The sequence below is a fragment of the Limanda limanda genome, chromosome 23, assembly GCF_963576545.1.
Source record: "Limanda limanda chromosome 23, fLimLim1.1, whole genome shotgun sequence".
Taxonomy (NCBI): Eukaryota; Metazoa; Chordata; class Actinopteri; order Pleuronectiformes; family Pleuronectidae; genus Limanda; species Limanda limanda.
In genome coordinates, this window is record NC_083658.1 from 6,788,151 (window position 1) to 6,802,490 (window position 14,340).

Below are 14,340 nucleotides of genomic sequence, written 5' to 3' on the forward strand. Positions count from 1 at the left end.
CACCCCTTGCTTCGACCTCCTCGCTGTCTCAGACGAAACTCCTCCCACCTCCTCCCAGAAGACTCTATGTATCAGAGCACTGAAACTGGTTATGGAGTTTATGGTCGATATAATCGACGAAGTTCTAATGAACTTTACCAGACGTCAAATAAACCAATCCAGACCTCCACGACCAGCCCCAGTCTGAGTCAGCTGGCCTCAGCAGGCCTGAGCTCTGATCCTGGGTCTGCTGAGACCGATGCAGCCTCCTCGGGGTCAACGCTGCATAAGAGCTGTTCTTCACCTCTTGGGGCCCACGAGGGAACCATATACTATGATCCTTATCTGGATACGTGGGAGAACTTCCTGTCGTATGTAACACATGCACACCCACATGCATAAACACTGTAATTTGACATTTAAAATGAGCTGTGTCCCAATTCAGGGTCTCTTCAGTCTGGTGGTTCAACAAGTGGTAACTAAGTAGTCTGAGAAGGCTGAGCCCAAATGAGACGGTCTGGTCTTGGCCTGGGGATTTATGGCAGCAGCTTTTCTTTCTCTTAACATTGCATTGTGAATTTTTTACAATAGGTTGGCCAGAGAAGAATTCACCATAGTTTAGGAATGGATGGACATAATTTGAAGGAGGTTTCAAATGGGATAGCCTGATTGCTCTGCTGCAACTTGTCTTCAAATGCAGCCTTCAGAGGATATCTCCATTTCAATAAAAAATGTATTTCTTTGATTTGATCTTGCCAGTCAGAGAAGTATTTGGTTATTTTGCCATATTGCATATTTACATGACCTTGAGGTGGACTCTGTTTCTGTAAACTATCCTGAAAACTAAAACCCAGATTTCCGTGGAGTTACTTGCGGGTATTCATTGCCCATATTATGTTAGCGGTGACCCCCTTACCATCCCCGCACTGTCGCCAACAGGCAAAAATGTCAAGTTATCTTATCATCAGATCTGTCACCTCCATGCTTTGGGCCTTTCTGGGCTATTTTGACCACTGACTGGGGGTGCTGCAACATTTCCCCATTTGGATTCCTCATGTGGTCTAATAGTTCAGTTATTTTCACATGTTAACATTTTTAAACTCTCTGAGTTATCAAAATAGTAGCCTTAGCTAGAATAATTACAAAAAGAAACATGCAAAATATATGTTTTTAACTTTTGTGCAAGCAGATGAATGCAAACATAGATTTTCACCCTTTAAATAAATTAAATAAAATGTATTTGCCTTTCAGGGTTTTGGGAGGATGTTTTTTATCAGGGCTTTCTTAACAGACCTAGAGAATGGTTATTTTTATTATTATTGACAGACCCAGTGTGTAATTACAGCACAGGCACGTAACAGCATGCCTGCTCTCCCCTCTTATTTTGAGATTGCCCCTGAGCCTCGTGGTCTTGTGATATTCAACAAAGGGACTATGAGGAGCATGAATTGCCTTTATATGTGGGTGATATATAGTTGGTCTCAGGCAACTGGCAAAGCATCCCCTTGACAATGGTTTCTTTATCACTGTGTCTGGGTCAATAACTTGAGAGAGGATGCTTGGAGTGAAACTGTTTTGAAACAATCAGATCTGTCATCATTTCGTTATAATCAAGTATTGGAAAATTGAAAAAATGCCATGCTGTTGTGTAAAAAGTCACTTCTTTCAGACTTTAGCATCAGAATAGTATAGATTAGAGAGTTAGCAGTGGATTAATACTGAAATTAATGGGTTTCGACTAAAAGATGTGCTCATGTTAGGATGTGCTCAGTCTGACACGTTCCAGTTTCTGAAAATATCTCCAGCTCAAATTCAAAGACAATACTTTGTGTGGGTCCTCTTATAAAAGTTTGGAGCAAAATTACATATGCCTATAGAACTACAAATCTACAGTGATCTGTGGTGACAACGGGTCACATAGTGCATCTGGGCACTTTTCTATTAGGGGCTGTTTCTTGCCCAAGGATACTTCGGCATGCAGATGGGGAAAACTTGGATGGAACCGCCAACCTTCTGGTTACCCCCTCAGCCAAAGCTTCCCTTAGTAGTGTGGTTTATAATAAACATCCTGCAGGAGATGACTACAGAGGCGTTTCATGTCAATTTCTCACCATAATACAAGAAAACCAAAGATAAAAAATGAAAACTGTCTTGTGTTTCTTTCACTGATATGCTTTTGTGTGCTGTGTTTCTCTGCCTTGCACATGCACAGGCTGCACTCTACCCTACTCAGATATCTTACATGAAACCTAGCTTCACAGTCTTCTGTCTCCAGGACGTAACATGTGTTTGTGTTTTCAGGAAAGCGATCTCCAAGTCTGGCCTGCACCATCTGCCCTGTCAACCCAGCACATCATCTCTGAACAGGACTGACCCAGAAACAAGTATCCGCAGTACTCTGGACTGGACTGTAAGTTTGGGCATCTGTCTGTAACTTACTTTAGTCAAGACGATAAACCCCTCCGAATGGACTTTCTCATTTTTGAGAGGGTCTTTGAAAAGCTCAGATATCAAACAGACTAACACTCATTTTATTACTGTGACTCATAAAACACTACATGTGAAAGTTGAGGTAGAATATAGGAAGAAACCAATGTGAAACCAAGGATTTGACACTAGTTTTATCTCTACATCATCCTTCACCTTTAAAAAAAATGTCTCTGAGACAATAAATGTTCATGGAAAATGTTTTTCAACATGATTTTTCATTTTCTCTGCTCCCCCGAAACCTCTGTGCGTTTCTCTCTGCAGGAATCGGCCGTGTTTGGAGATCACATCTGGTTTGAGACGAATGCGTCCGGTGATTACTGTTACGTGGGAGAACAGCATTGTATTGCCAGAGCACTGGTTAGTATCTCCCTCTTGTTTCCTCTGTTCCCTTCTTCCACCTTTGTCTCTCCCCCTTTGTGCTTTAACAAAACGATGTTTTGAAAGTGGGGTAAGAGTATCAAGTAGCTGCTGATGAACTGATGCAGCGAGAGGAAAATAAAGCGTGAACGACATCTTCCAAACCTTTAACATACAGGAATGAAGTTTAATGACAGACGGTACTGATTTATTCTGTTTTAGTCAAATTAAACAGGATTTTTCAGGAGATATTATTATTCTGTGTATAAAGATTTATCTGGCGATAGACCTGAAGATGACAGTTCACAGATGTCAGCCAATCTGATGGAGATTGAGAGGATCAGTCAGGAAGAATGAGATAAACTGCACAAATCTAGGTGTTTGTAGAAAGTTATGCTATAACTGCTGTCAACAAAGGTTCTAAATTTAAGTGCCTCTATATCTTAATAAAAATAGATGTTAAAATGCACAAAAACGACCTTCAAAAACCGTTATATCATATCATTTCTCTCTGTGGTGCTTTCAACATTCTACTTTTACGGTACAATACTGACGCCTAGAGGTGAGAGATTGTACTACTGCGATTGCTGTTGAAGATCATAAAACCTTATTTCTTGTCCCGGGGATTTTTCAGTTTTCTTGTATAAAACGTGTCATGATCCCTCTCTGACTTTTTAATTCTCTTTCCAGCAAAAGTCGGTCAGTCGAAGGAAGTGTTCCGCCTGCAAAATCGTCGCCCACACCATCTGTATAGAACAACTGGAGAAGGTAATATCCCTCTCTTGTGTTTTCACTGTAGTTAAATGAAACTTGACTGACCCTTGTAAATGTATGGAGATAAAAAAAAAAGGTGTAAAACATCAGTGATGACAGACAAAGGTGGATAAGGGGGATACAAAGATGGATGTTTAAAGCGTCTTTCATGAGGGACAAAAGGTGATGGAGGCAAGAATAAAGGAGGATTAACTTCTCCGTCCTCAAGGATGAGGGCAAGATCAGAGAGAAGAGGAAAGGAGGATTACTTTAAACCCTCAGCCGTGAAGGAAATCTAAAACTGGGTCCAGGGACGGTTGCTTTCCATCTAATAACTGTTCTTTATTTATCCCTTGTCACATTAAATGAATGTCGTTGATTTCTGAAGCAGCGGACAGCGGGTTATCTTGAACTGTCCCTCCTGTCTGACCTGCAGTTTCCCAGCCCTAAGGCCATTCTGTGGGAGGCCAGCCCGCCCCTCAGTGACCCCAGCTTTAGAGTGAGATACACAACAACGCCGCTTTCTCTCCTCTCTCCTCCTCTGTGAGCCTTAATCTGAATCTGAGAGAACTCCACAGAGCAGAGGGGGGTGTCTGGACGTCACTTCAATCCATTCATGATGAAATAACTGCACAAAATGATGATAGTGTTTCCCCCTGGGCAGAATATATTTGGTGCAATAGAATATTTACATTATATATATATATTATAGGTGGTTGATAAAAACTCTTCAACACAGATAGAATAATTATTCTCTTAAGGCTCTAACGGCACTTTTAAAATGAGTGAATTGAATTGGAATCTAATCCAGGTCGGACACACCCTCTGAAATTCCCTGATTTTTTAGTTTTGTCTATTTATCTATATAACTTTATCAAATCTTTTAATAGTCTTTAATAATCCCTTCGTTTCTACATCTGATTTTCTCGTCGATCACAGTGGTATAGTTATTCACTCTGTTGGTTTAATGCAGCACTCACACAAACGTGGTGGTTCCAAGATGGCTGTGTCTTTGGGGCGTGCCCGATGCTTGGTGCTGGTGTGATCATCATAACAACGACCGACCAGGGTTTCCCACTCAGGACACACAACATAGCCGGGCTTCATATGAGCGTGCAGTGCTTAGCTCCCTTTGCAATCCTTAAGGGAAGGAAACAGGAAATAAACTGCGCTGCTGCTTGAAAACTTTAGCTTTTTTCCGACTTCTGCTGCTTGCGACTCTGCCTCCAATGCTGCCATGCGTGTGCTCCGTAAGAGGGAGGAGATCCCTGGGAGGTTTAGGATATTTTGCTCTGACTACAGTATCCAACATACTGACAGACCTGCTTCGCTGTTAAGAGTTAATCAGTGTCACACGCCTTTTTAACACCAGATATACATTTAGACTTAGAGCAGGCGTATCATAGCAGAGGTCCAGGATTTAACTGGAGTGTAGCCATATTTAATTGCACATCCTCTGACTCCTGGTCCATGACCTTTGACCTCTTGTCTTCCTTTTCCCATAAATGATGTTTCACACTCACCACCAGACCGTCTCTGTGACCAGTTTAGGGATAAAGCTGTCACTGTAATGCCATTGTTTTCGGAAATATCTTATAGACTAACTAACCTTTTTAGATTAGGTATTATAATTACAACTACTGAAATGCAATGATGAGACAAATGCATTCGTCACTTGACGTTATGGGCTACAAGTAATGTGAGCGACTACTTACTTTTTATGTATTAATTGTTTAAGAGACTTGTCTACCTACATCTTCTCAAACTACTTATGATTAAGAATAAGTTTGTCAGTGAGAGATTAACGTCTTGATGGACAAATAACGTTTGTGAAGCGGTTGGAAAACCTTAGGAAACCACTGCATAGGGATGATCATTTTAATTGTGCACATTCATCAACAGTAAGCAGAATGACCATAAAGCTTGTTCGTTGTCAAATGAAAAGAGTCAGAATCGCATTAGAGAGGCAGCAGCCTGTGTAGACCCATCCTGTCGCTATGGTTACTGCCTCTTTGCAATTAGTGTACAACACAGAAATAAAACCCTTCCCTCTGTGCAGCGTTGATTAGTTTTTCATGGGAAACATTACAGGCTCAGACTCCTTGTTTGTAATTACTGTGTGGAAATACTATTGAATATATATCGAGTATATTCAAGTCGGAATCATTTGAGATCATTCCTGTGAATTCTCAGTGAGTGTGTTGATGCAGGGCCTGAGTTTAGGAAAGTGTTGTCTTATTGAGTCTATTGTCCAGTGAGCTGTTTCCCTTGTCAATACATTAATGGTGTGAACGATCAATGGGCGGCTGTGGATAAGGAGGTAGAGAGGGTTGTCGGAGGTACGATCCCAAACTCCTCCGAACCCCAAGTTTCCCTTGATGGCTGTGTATGAGTGATCAGATGAATGCAACTAACTTTAAAGTATTGGAGTGGCCGATAAACCTGGATCGTTATGAGAAACACCTCCTCTGGTTCTTCTTTTCTGTGCACTCTTCATCACTGGGAATCATGGAGCTCACCTCCACTGTCACAGAGCCACACGTCTTTTTCTCGTGGTCCTCTTCCTCCTCAAACACGTCATACCTGACAATGATCACTTGAAATCATTGCAATCACCTACTGGTGCGTCCGTGGGAAAGCAGGTGTCTTTGTTTTTCCCATCATAACCTTCTCCGGTTTATCCTGTGGTCCATGGAGCAGCTTCCAAACCCAGTTGTCATCCATGTTCTTACACCTGCCTGCCTCTCTCCGCTCTCCTCCAGATAAACTTCAGGTGTAAACCATCTTTCAGAGAATCGGGCTCTAGGAACATTCGAGAGGTGAGTTCTTTGCTTTCCTATTGTTTGGTGTCATAAAAGTGCTGCTAGTGGAACTCATTCCTCTTTGTACTATATTTTTGTTGTCTGATCCTAAATTAGCTCTTCTACTTGTCATTTCTGTATTCAGCCCATTGTGGTGCGTCATCACTGGGTGCATCGGAGACGGCAAGAAGGCAAATGCAAACAATGTGGGAAGGTAGGTGGTCTTTCTGGGAGGATTTGAGTATTGATCATCCATTACCTTCGAATTCTTTCAACTGTTACTTATCTTACCTTAGTAAAAACAGTTAAAACCTTGTTTTTTCTATGTCTAATAATGGAATCCCGACGTGGGCCCCCTTTTTAAATATTTGGGTGTATAAGTAAATAGTTCTTACAAAAAAGCAGATCAGCAGAACTTCTGTCTTGTTCTTCTTCGCAGGGCTTCCAGCAAAAGTTTGCTTTTCACAGCAAAGAGATAGTCGCCATCAGCTGCTCCTGGTGCAAACAGGCTGTGAGTATCACTGGGACAAAACCCTGTCACTTAACTTGAACTCAACCACCATAAAACCATCCATTTCATTACCCAAATGATGCTCTTTCCATTCATAAATACATCTTTTTGTATTGTGTGTTTCCCTCCAGTACCACAACAAGGTTTCCTGCTTCATGCTGCAGCAGATTGAGGAGGCTTGTCCAATCGGAGCTCACGCTGCCCTCATAGTTCCGCCCTCATGGGTCATCCGGGTCCGACGCAATCAGGTAACCCCGCCGTCAATCACCGTGTTATCTGCTACTGACTTTAATGTGTGGATATGTTAAGTCGGTGTCTCTAACTCAAATGTCCCTTAACAGTCGTCTATGAAGTCAAGCAAGAAGAAGAAGAGAACGTCGTTCAAGAGGAAAAGCAGCAAGAAAGGGGCAGAGGTCAGTGTTGCACTGTGTGATGATACTACATTTTCTCTGTCTGTGCCACCAAACTGTATATGTCACTCGTAATATGCATTGAACTGCAGATGAGAGAGGATGAGAGAGCTGTTTGTTATCTGTCCTGGGTTCCATGTTCCATGTCTCTGAGCAGATCATGTTTTTGTTCTGACAGGAAGGACGTATGTGGAGGCCTTTTATTATCCGACCCATCCCCTCACCGCTGATGAAGCCTCTGCTGGTGTTTGTCAACCCCAAGAGTGGAGGGAACCAGGTATTCATGTTGGTCTGCTGCTGTGTCTTCCTGTGTTTGTACTTGTCACTCTACACTGCAAATCTGTAAACCAGTTAATCAGCCAGTTAAGTCATCAGGCACTAAACCAATTAATCCGAGAGGTTTAGAATCAGTCTGTAAAAATGGGGCTTAAATGATTTAAAAGAAAATCTGCAAGCCTCATCTCCTCAGGTCGTGTCAAAGCCGAAGGGTCCTGATGCCAGACCGAGGCGAAGAGTCAAATCTTAAAATCAATTCTAAACCAGACAGGGAGTCAATTATGGAGCGAAGCGAGGATTGGGCTGATACGTTGTCTATGAAGCAGATGCTGCATTCGGAACGAGCTGGAGGCAACTTTAGATTTATATCTAAGTCGAGTTATACGAATATGAAGAATATGATTGTGAGAGCATGTGTATGTGTTTGAGACATGAAAGACAAGAGGTCAGAACTGTAGCAACACAAGCTCTATGAAGATCAACTTTATTGTTAGAGGATGACAGACGGATCTGAGGGTCCAGCTGATGTAGAAACATTTAGGCCTTCGACATTAATCTCCTCCCTCAGTTGAAACTGGACTGAAGTGTTACACAACAACGTGTTAGTCAGTTAGTTAGTTAGTTAGTTGGGTGTCATGTCTGATGTCACGTGTGTTTCTCTGTCTCACAGGGAACTAAGATCATGCAGTCCTTCATGTGGTATCTCAACCCAAGACAGGTGTTTGACCTGAGCCAAGGAGGACCAAAGGAAGGGTAGGTCTCACACACACACACTCACACACTCGAAGGTCGGCGGTTCGATTCCCAGTCCCAAATTGCCTCATAGAAAATGTGCTGTCCACAGATGCGCTGAATGGACGTGTGTGTAAATGTGTGAACGGAAAAAAGCCGATCTGTAGAGTGCTTTAAGTGATCAAGACCATTTACAGACCATTCACTTATCTTGTAGCCTGGAGCTGTATCGTAAAGTCAACAACCTGAGGATCATGGCCTGTGGAGGAGATGGCACTGTGAGTAATGAATCAATGTGTGATCATATGAGTTAATAGTAACGTGTACTGTGAATTCAAAAAGCTTAATATCTGTGTGTTTGTGTTTAAACACAGGTGGGCTGGATCCTGTCTTGTCTCGACGAGCTGGCAATAAACCCTCAGCCTCCTGTCTCCGTGCTGCCACTCGGGACAGGAAATGACCTCGCTAGGACCCTCAACTGGGGAGGGGTGTGTACAAGACTGACAAACACAACCCTCACACAACGTCAGCAATTCCATGTGTCACCTCACTCTCACCTGTTTCACATGTTATTAATAACCGTGTGTGTCTTTTCCAGGGCTACACAGACGAACCTCTGTCTAAGATCCTGTCCCACGTTGAGGACGGCACCGTGGTCCAGCTGGACCGGTGGAATCTGCAGGTGGAACCGAACCTCAGTGCAGCGGCTGAACTGGACGAACAACAAAGTGATAAGGTCGGTGCTCCTACAGCACAGAGTCTGAATCTCTTTATGTTTATGTTTAGCTTTATCTTTTCCATACACACTCCCCACATGTTTCTCAGGACTTTGTCTCAAACTGAATTGTGTGTGTTTAAAGCCAGTGTCGAGTCTTTCCTACAAAAGTTGCTCACTGAGTAATATGCCAATAAATATCTTCATTTTTTGGCCCATGAGGCATTTGCACTGTTGTCCTCCTGCGCTCACACATTAATGTGAAATATGTATTTTTACAGCTGCCCCCTGTGGGAGAGTAAAACAAACTTTTGTTATGAACCTGGAAGTGTCAACGTGTCAGTGCCACTAGCAAACCATATTATTTTGTTGACAAGCACTTAAGAATATGACAAGATGAGATTTTGAACCCAAACGTAACGTGTGTGTGTGTGTGTGTGTCCTCTCCTCTCTCAGCTTCCTCTAGATGTTTTCAACAATTACTTCAGTCTGGGATTCGATGCTCATGTGACTCTAGAGTTCCATGAATCCAGAGGTACACTGTCCACATTATTACTGATGTGTGAATTGATTGTGTGTATATATGAAGTGTATATATGAAGTGATTTACTCTTGTCTGTCATCGTTTCAGAGGCCAACCCAGAGAAGTTTAACAGTCGATTTAGGAATAAGATGTTCTATGCTGGGGTAAGTTAATGTTAAATATCAATGTTGTTCATATGGTATCCTCTTTATTTCCGCTAGTATTCAGTTTTCCGACACAAACATTTTAACATGAATATCATGCACTTGACACAGAGGTTGTATTGTTGTAGCGAGTTAAAATCTCTGATGAAGACCGGTGTTGCCAGTGTGTGATGTTGTTGCTCAGTTTGTGTGTGTGTGTGGTACAGTCAGGCTGCTGAAAGACACACAACTACACAATAACTCTGCAGCGGTTGCAGTTGCAGTTTGGGGTCTGTGACTTTGCCGAAGGCGCTGGAAGATAACTGCATCCAACTGTGGCTTTATTTAATGATGCGGTCCTCTGAGAGCGCCCTGCTCGACTGCCTGTCTGTCCGCCTGCTCACCTGTCCTCCTGTCTGTCTCTCCCACAGACAGCGTTCTCAGATTTCCTGATGGGAAGCTCCAAAGACCTGTCTAAGCATATCAAAGTGGTGGTGAGTAGCTGTCAATCGAGCACGTAGCTGTCGAATCTGCTCTGTGTCTGTCTCGGTCTGTCTCTCTAATTGTCTCTCTCTGTGTCCAGTGTGATGGGACGGATTTAACATCGAAGGTTCAGGACTTGAAGCTGCAGTGTCTGGTCTTCCTCAACATTCCCAGGTCAGCCAGTGCTATTAAAATCACACTGATACTTCACACACAAACTCTATACTTCTCAATTTTGTAAATACTCTTATTTTGCCGATGTTCTCAGTAAGCAGCATCTATTGTACTTGTGTCAGTCCTTGCTTTTTGTTTACCATCAGACTAATGGGTTCACTGGGATCCACAGGGCTCTGTATAAATATTTCCTCTCCCGTCACTCGGAGCAGCTGCAGCAGAAGGCAGCTGTTTTCCATCAAGTTGTAAAGGGGGATAGTATTCATTTAAATTATGAAATTGTGGTTCACGTTGTTTATTTTTAGCACACGAAGGAGGCAGAGCAGTCAGCCTGAAAACACTCAGTGTGAATGTCACTGTGTTTTACCTCAGCTGCGGCTTCCACTCTGCTGCGGCGGCTGTGTTTTAATGAGTTGATTCCCTTGTTTCACTTGTGTTTTGTTGCGAAGAGCCTGATGTTACACAAGCTGTAATGACATTGAGGAAAGAAGCAACAATTCGTGTGTGAGAAATCTGTTTTGTTGTCGTTAAATGCCGGTAAATGATGGCTGGATGAGCCTCATCATACGTCCGTGCTCTGATAGGCAGAGACGACGATGAAGATGAGGGTTGTAGTCGCCCTTTGATGAAGTTAACCTGAATGTGTGTGTCTGTCTGTGTGTGAACTTCAGGTACTGTGCGGGCACGACACCGTGGGGGAATCCCAGTGAGCATCACGACTTTGAACCTCAACGCCACGACGACGGATACATCGAGGTCATCGGATTCACTATGACGTCACTGGTACGGAGCTCTCGCTGTGACATGGTAGCCGTGGTAACTCGGGCCCATAGTCCTTAGTGGGACAACTGGTGTATAAATATACTGTTTTTTTTCTCATTAAATACAAGTTTATGTTTGTAATATTACTTTTTCTTGTAAATCTACGAGATTTCTCCTAATATTAGGTCTTTATTCTCAAATCTCCCTTGCAGCGGCTGAAGTTGTAATATTTTCTTTAACAACTTGGAAAACATGTAAAAAGAAAAGAAAAAATCATCTTTTTTCTGCTGTGGGAGGAATACTTCTTCTCCAGATGGCCACAAAAGTTTCTGAGAAGTTTTATAAAAGAACAGCAGCGAATTGAGTTTTTTAAATAACACAGGATTTATCTTTTAGAAAAACAGATGCTCTGCTCTTTAATGTCAAAGTGACACAGTCGGACAGATGGAGCCAGAGATTTAAAGCTTCACAAGTTCATAAATTAATTTAGTATATGATAAATACTCATTCATTTGAAGGATCCGCGTGTGTGTGTGTGTTTGTGTGTGCGTGTGCGTGTGTGTGTGTGTAGGCTACTCTCCAAGTTGGCGGCCATGGCGAGAGGTTGAACCAGTGCAGAGAAGTCACCCTCACTACCACTAAGCCTCTCCCAGTACAGGTACGCATTGGCATACACGTCTATGATGATGACAGTTATTATGATTATTATGCTTTTGATTGATGGGTTGATATTGATTATGTTCAGGTGGACGGAGAACCGTGCAGACTGGCTCCCTCTGTCATCCACATCAGCCTCAGGAACCAGGCCAACATGGTCCAGAAAACCAAACGACGGACCTCACTGCCACACCTCAACGAGTAAGAAACACACACACACACTAGCTTTATGTTGTACGTTGTGTACATGAATGTGTTGTTAAAAGCGTTGTGTTGCTGTTTGTGTGTCAGTCAGCAGCAGGTCCCTGATAGGCTGAGGATCAGAGTCAGCAGGATCGGTATGACCGACTATGAGGCTCTGCACTACGACAAGGACAAACTACGGCAAGCATGTAAGAACACACACACACTCAATTACCAAGCATGTGTTGTGTGGGAGCCTTTTAATGATTTTTAAATGTCAAAGAGAAATATTTATTGAGCTTGAGAAGCAGTCGGCTTTAACAGACAATAATAAATATTCTGATCAGTGGTGATGTCGCCTTCCAGCGTATTGTCGAGCTGAGGTTCTGACCCGTCGCAGATCAAACGATCAAGAGCGGCTGAGTGGTGCTGATCAATCCCAGTCGTCCGATTTAAGACTCGTGAAAAGACGAATGCGTCACCGCGGCGCTTCACCCTCGGCTGCTTGTTGCTCGTCAAGTTATGGAAAAGCTTTTTGATGCGGCCGCGGAGCCGCCTGAGTGACGGCGGCGTCTTCAGCTTCAAGTGGGGAATGATTGGAGGGTTGAGCAGTGATGTGAAGGTCAAGGAGATCATTGTCAGCTGTCCCTCCAATCTCTTCACTCGCACGCACTCACACACAGACACATACACACACACACTCATACACACATGCACATGTTTGAGGAATATAGCTGAAGAAAGGGCCCTGTCTCTCTCATTAAGAACAGTTATACTCAGCTGGCCTTGCAGCAGCAGCACATGCAGACAGACACACACACACACAAACACACACACGCTCGATTGCAAACACACACACAGTCAGGATGAGTTCATAGTGTTGACACAAGGTGGCACTATTTCCTTTTACATTACTGCAAACAGCATGTTTTATAATGCTGGTAAAGTAGACATTGTTCTTGTTTCTCTATTTCACATCATCTCTCCTGGGACTTAATCCCACGTTATCTGTGATGGAAGTAAATATATATGGATACATATCTCACCCTAATTTACATCAATAATTCACAATCAGATGTTTATTTATTTTTTATTTCCAAAATGTTTTTTTTGCTTCCTATCAGATCGAAACGATTCTTATCTTTTTCTAAGGCTCGTCCTTTGTTCTAGCTCTTTGAAGTCTGAGTCTGCTCCCCCATTATGCAAATCAATCACTGCTTCTCAACTGGTGGATGTGCAGCATTCGGGGAGATGGTAAAAATACGTCTCTTGCCCCGAGGCGCCGCTGTTCTGTCGTCTCTCAAAGCCGATTCTCTCACTGCGCTCCGTCCCCGAACATGAAGCGATTATACAAACTCTTTATTAGCAGAGATTCGGATTAAACCTGTCACGAGCACAGCTTTCTTATCATGTAAGAGGTTTAATTACAAGTTAACAACCGACCAGGACAAACACAGCTTCCTGATCTGCAGTCACTCAGAGATTTGAAATGATAAAATGAGGCAGATGGCAGATTTCTGTTGACAAGGCCAGTGAATGAAATTGACATATTAATTCTAAAAGCTGTAGCAGGTTATAATTTGACTGTCAAAGTAATAAAGCAATAAGTATGTATATTTGTGTATATATATATTTACAAAAGACAAGGGACAAAATGAAACTGGTTTTCTACCAGTTGAATGAATCGTTGAGTTTCCACAGTCAAAGGGAAAATACCCTGATCTGTGTCATATTCACTTTTTTATTATCCTAAAAATGTGCAGGTTTGGTTGAGTCCATATATCATCAGCTTACTGTCTGAATAAATCCTGCGTCATGGAGATTATAATGTTGAGTTTGCATTTGATTTGACTGTGTGATCACGAGTGTGTGTTGCAGTCGGTTCCATCACATTAATGAGGACAGACTGTCCATTACAACCTGAATGAAGGAGGATTTATTACAGGTTGTACTCGACTGACTTGCATCTGTTCCTGGTAAACTCTACGTAGTGGTATTGCACATTCTGGGTATATCAGAACTTATTATTCATATTTTTCCTTGTTTAAATGAGGAAACGCTGTTCAGCTCTCTCTGAGGAACAGTTTGAGATTAAATTAACAAGTGACACTAAAAGCTTTCAATTCGGACTGTTTTTTTTGTTCACTCCCAGTGGAGCCTTTGTTTTCCACACAAAGGTGTTTAGTATCAATGAGAGGTGTGGGTGTGTGTACGTCTGTGTGTGGGTTCAGGATCTCCTCGCTCGATTTGACAGCTCTTCCAGCACAATGAGCCGTGTGATGTTCAGCCAGCAGCGGTGCGTCGGGCAGCCGGCCGGCCCGCGCCTCCTCAGGGAAGGCGCCGTCTCCATTGTTTTCAGGCGACCTACGTTGGCTCATTGATGACGAGCCA

General features: G+C 42.8%; 1 protein-coding gene across 1 annotated transcript in view; it reads left to right on the forward strand.

Annotated features, from left to right (window-relative positions):
• Nucleotides 1–14,340, forward strand: part of LOC132996605 (diacylglycerol kinase zeta-like) — a 74,532-nt gene that overhangs the window by 26,936 nt on the left and 33,256 nt on the right. Inside the window, exons 3-24 of the mRNA XM_061066916.1 lie at nt 2,281–2,389; nt 2,731–2,826; nt 3,517–3,594; nt 4,016–4,078; nt 6,342–6,398; nt 6,526–6,594; nt 6,820–6,891; nt 7,023–7,139; nt 7,233–7,304; nt 7,480–7,578; nt 8,248–8,330; nt 8,527–8,587; nt 8,684–8,797; nt 8,908–9,045; nt 9,481–9,559; nt 9,656–9,711; nt 10,122–10,184; nt 10,274–10,347; nt 11,019–11,130; nt 11,681–11,767; nt 11,855–11,967; nt 12,058–12,158. Of these exons, the coding sequence (XP_060922899.1) occupies nt 2,281–2,389; nt 2,731–2,826; nt 3,517–3,594; nt 4,016–4,078; nt 6,342–6,398; nt 6,526–6,594; nt 6,820–6,891; nt 7,023–7,139; nt 7,233–7,304; nt 7,480–7,578; nt 8,248–8,330; nt 8,527–8,587; nt 8,684–8,797; nt 8,908–9,045; nt 9,481–9,559; nt 9,656–9,711; nt 10,122–10,184; nt 10,274–10,347; nt 11,019–11,130; nt 11,681–11,767; nt 11,855–11,967; nt 12,058–12,158 (1,913 nt within the window). The remainder of the gene's footprint in view (nt 1–2,280; nt 2,390–2,730; nt 2,827–3,516; nt 3,595–4,015; nt 4,079–6,341; nt 6,399–6,525; nt 6,595–6,819; nt 6,892–7,022; nt 7,140–7,232; nt 7,305–7,479; nt 7,579–8,247; nt 8,331–8,526; nt 8,588–8,683; nt 8,798–8,907; nt 9,046–9,480; nt 9,560–9,655; nt 9,712–10,121; nt 10,185–10,273; nt 10,348–11,018; nt 11,131–11,680; nt 11,768–11,854; nt 11,968–12,057; nt 12,159–14,340) is intronic.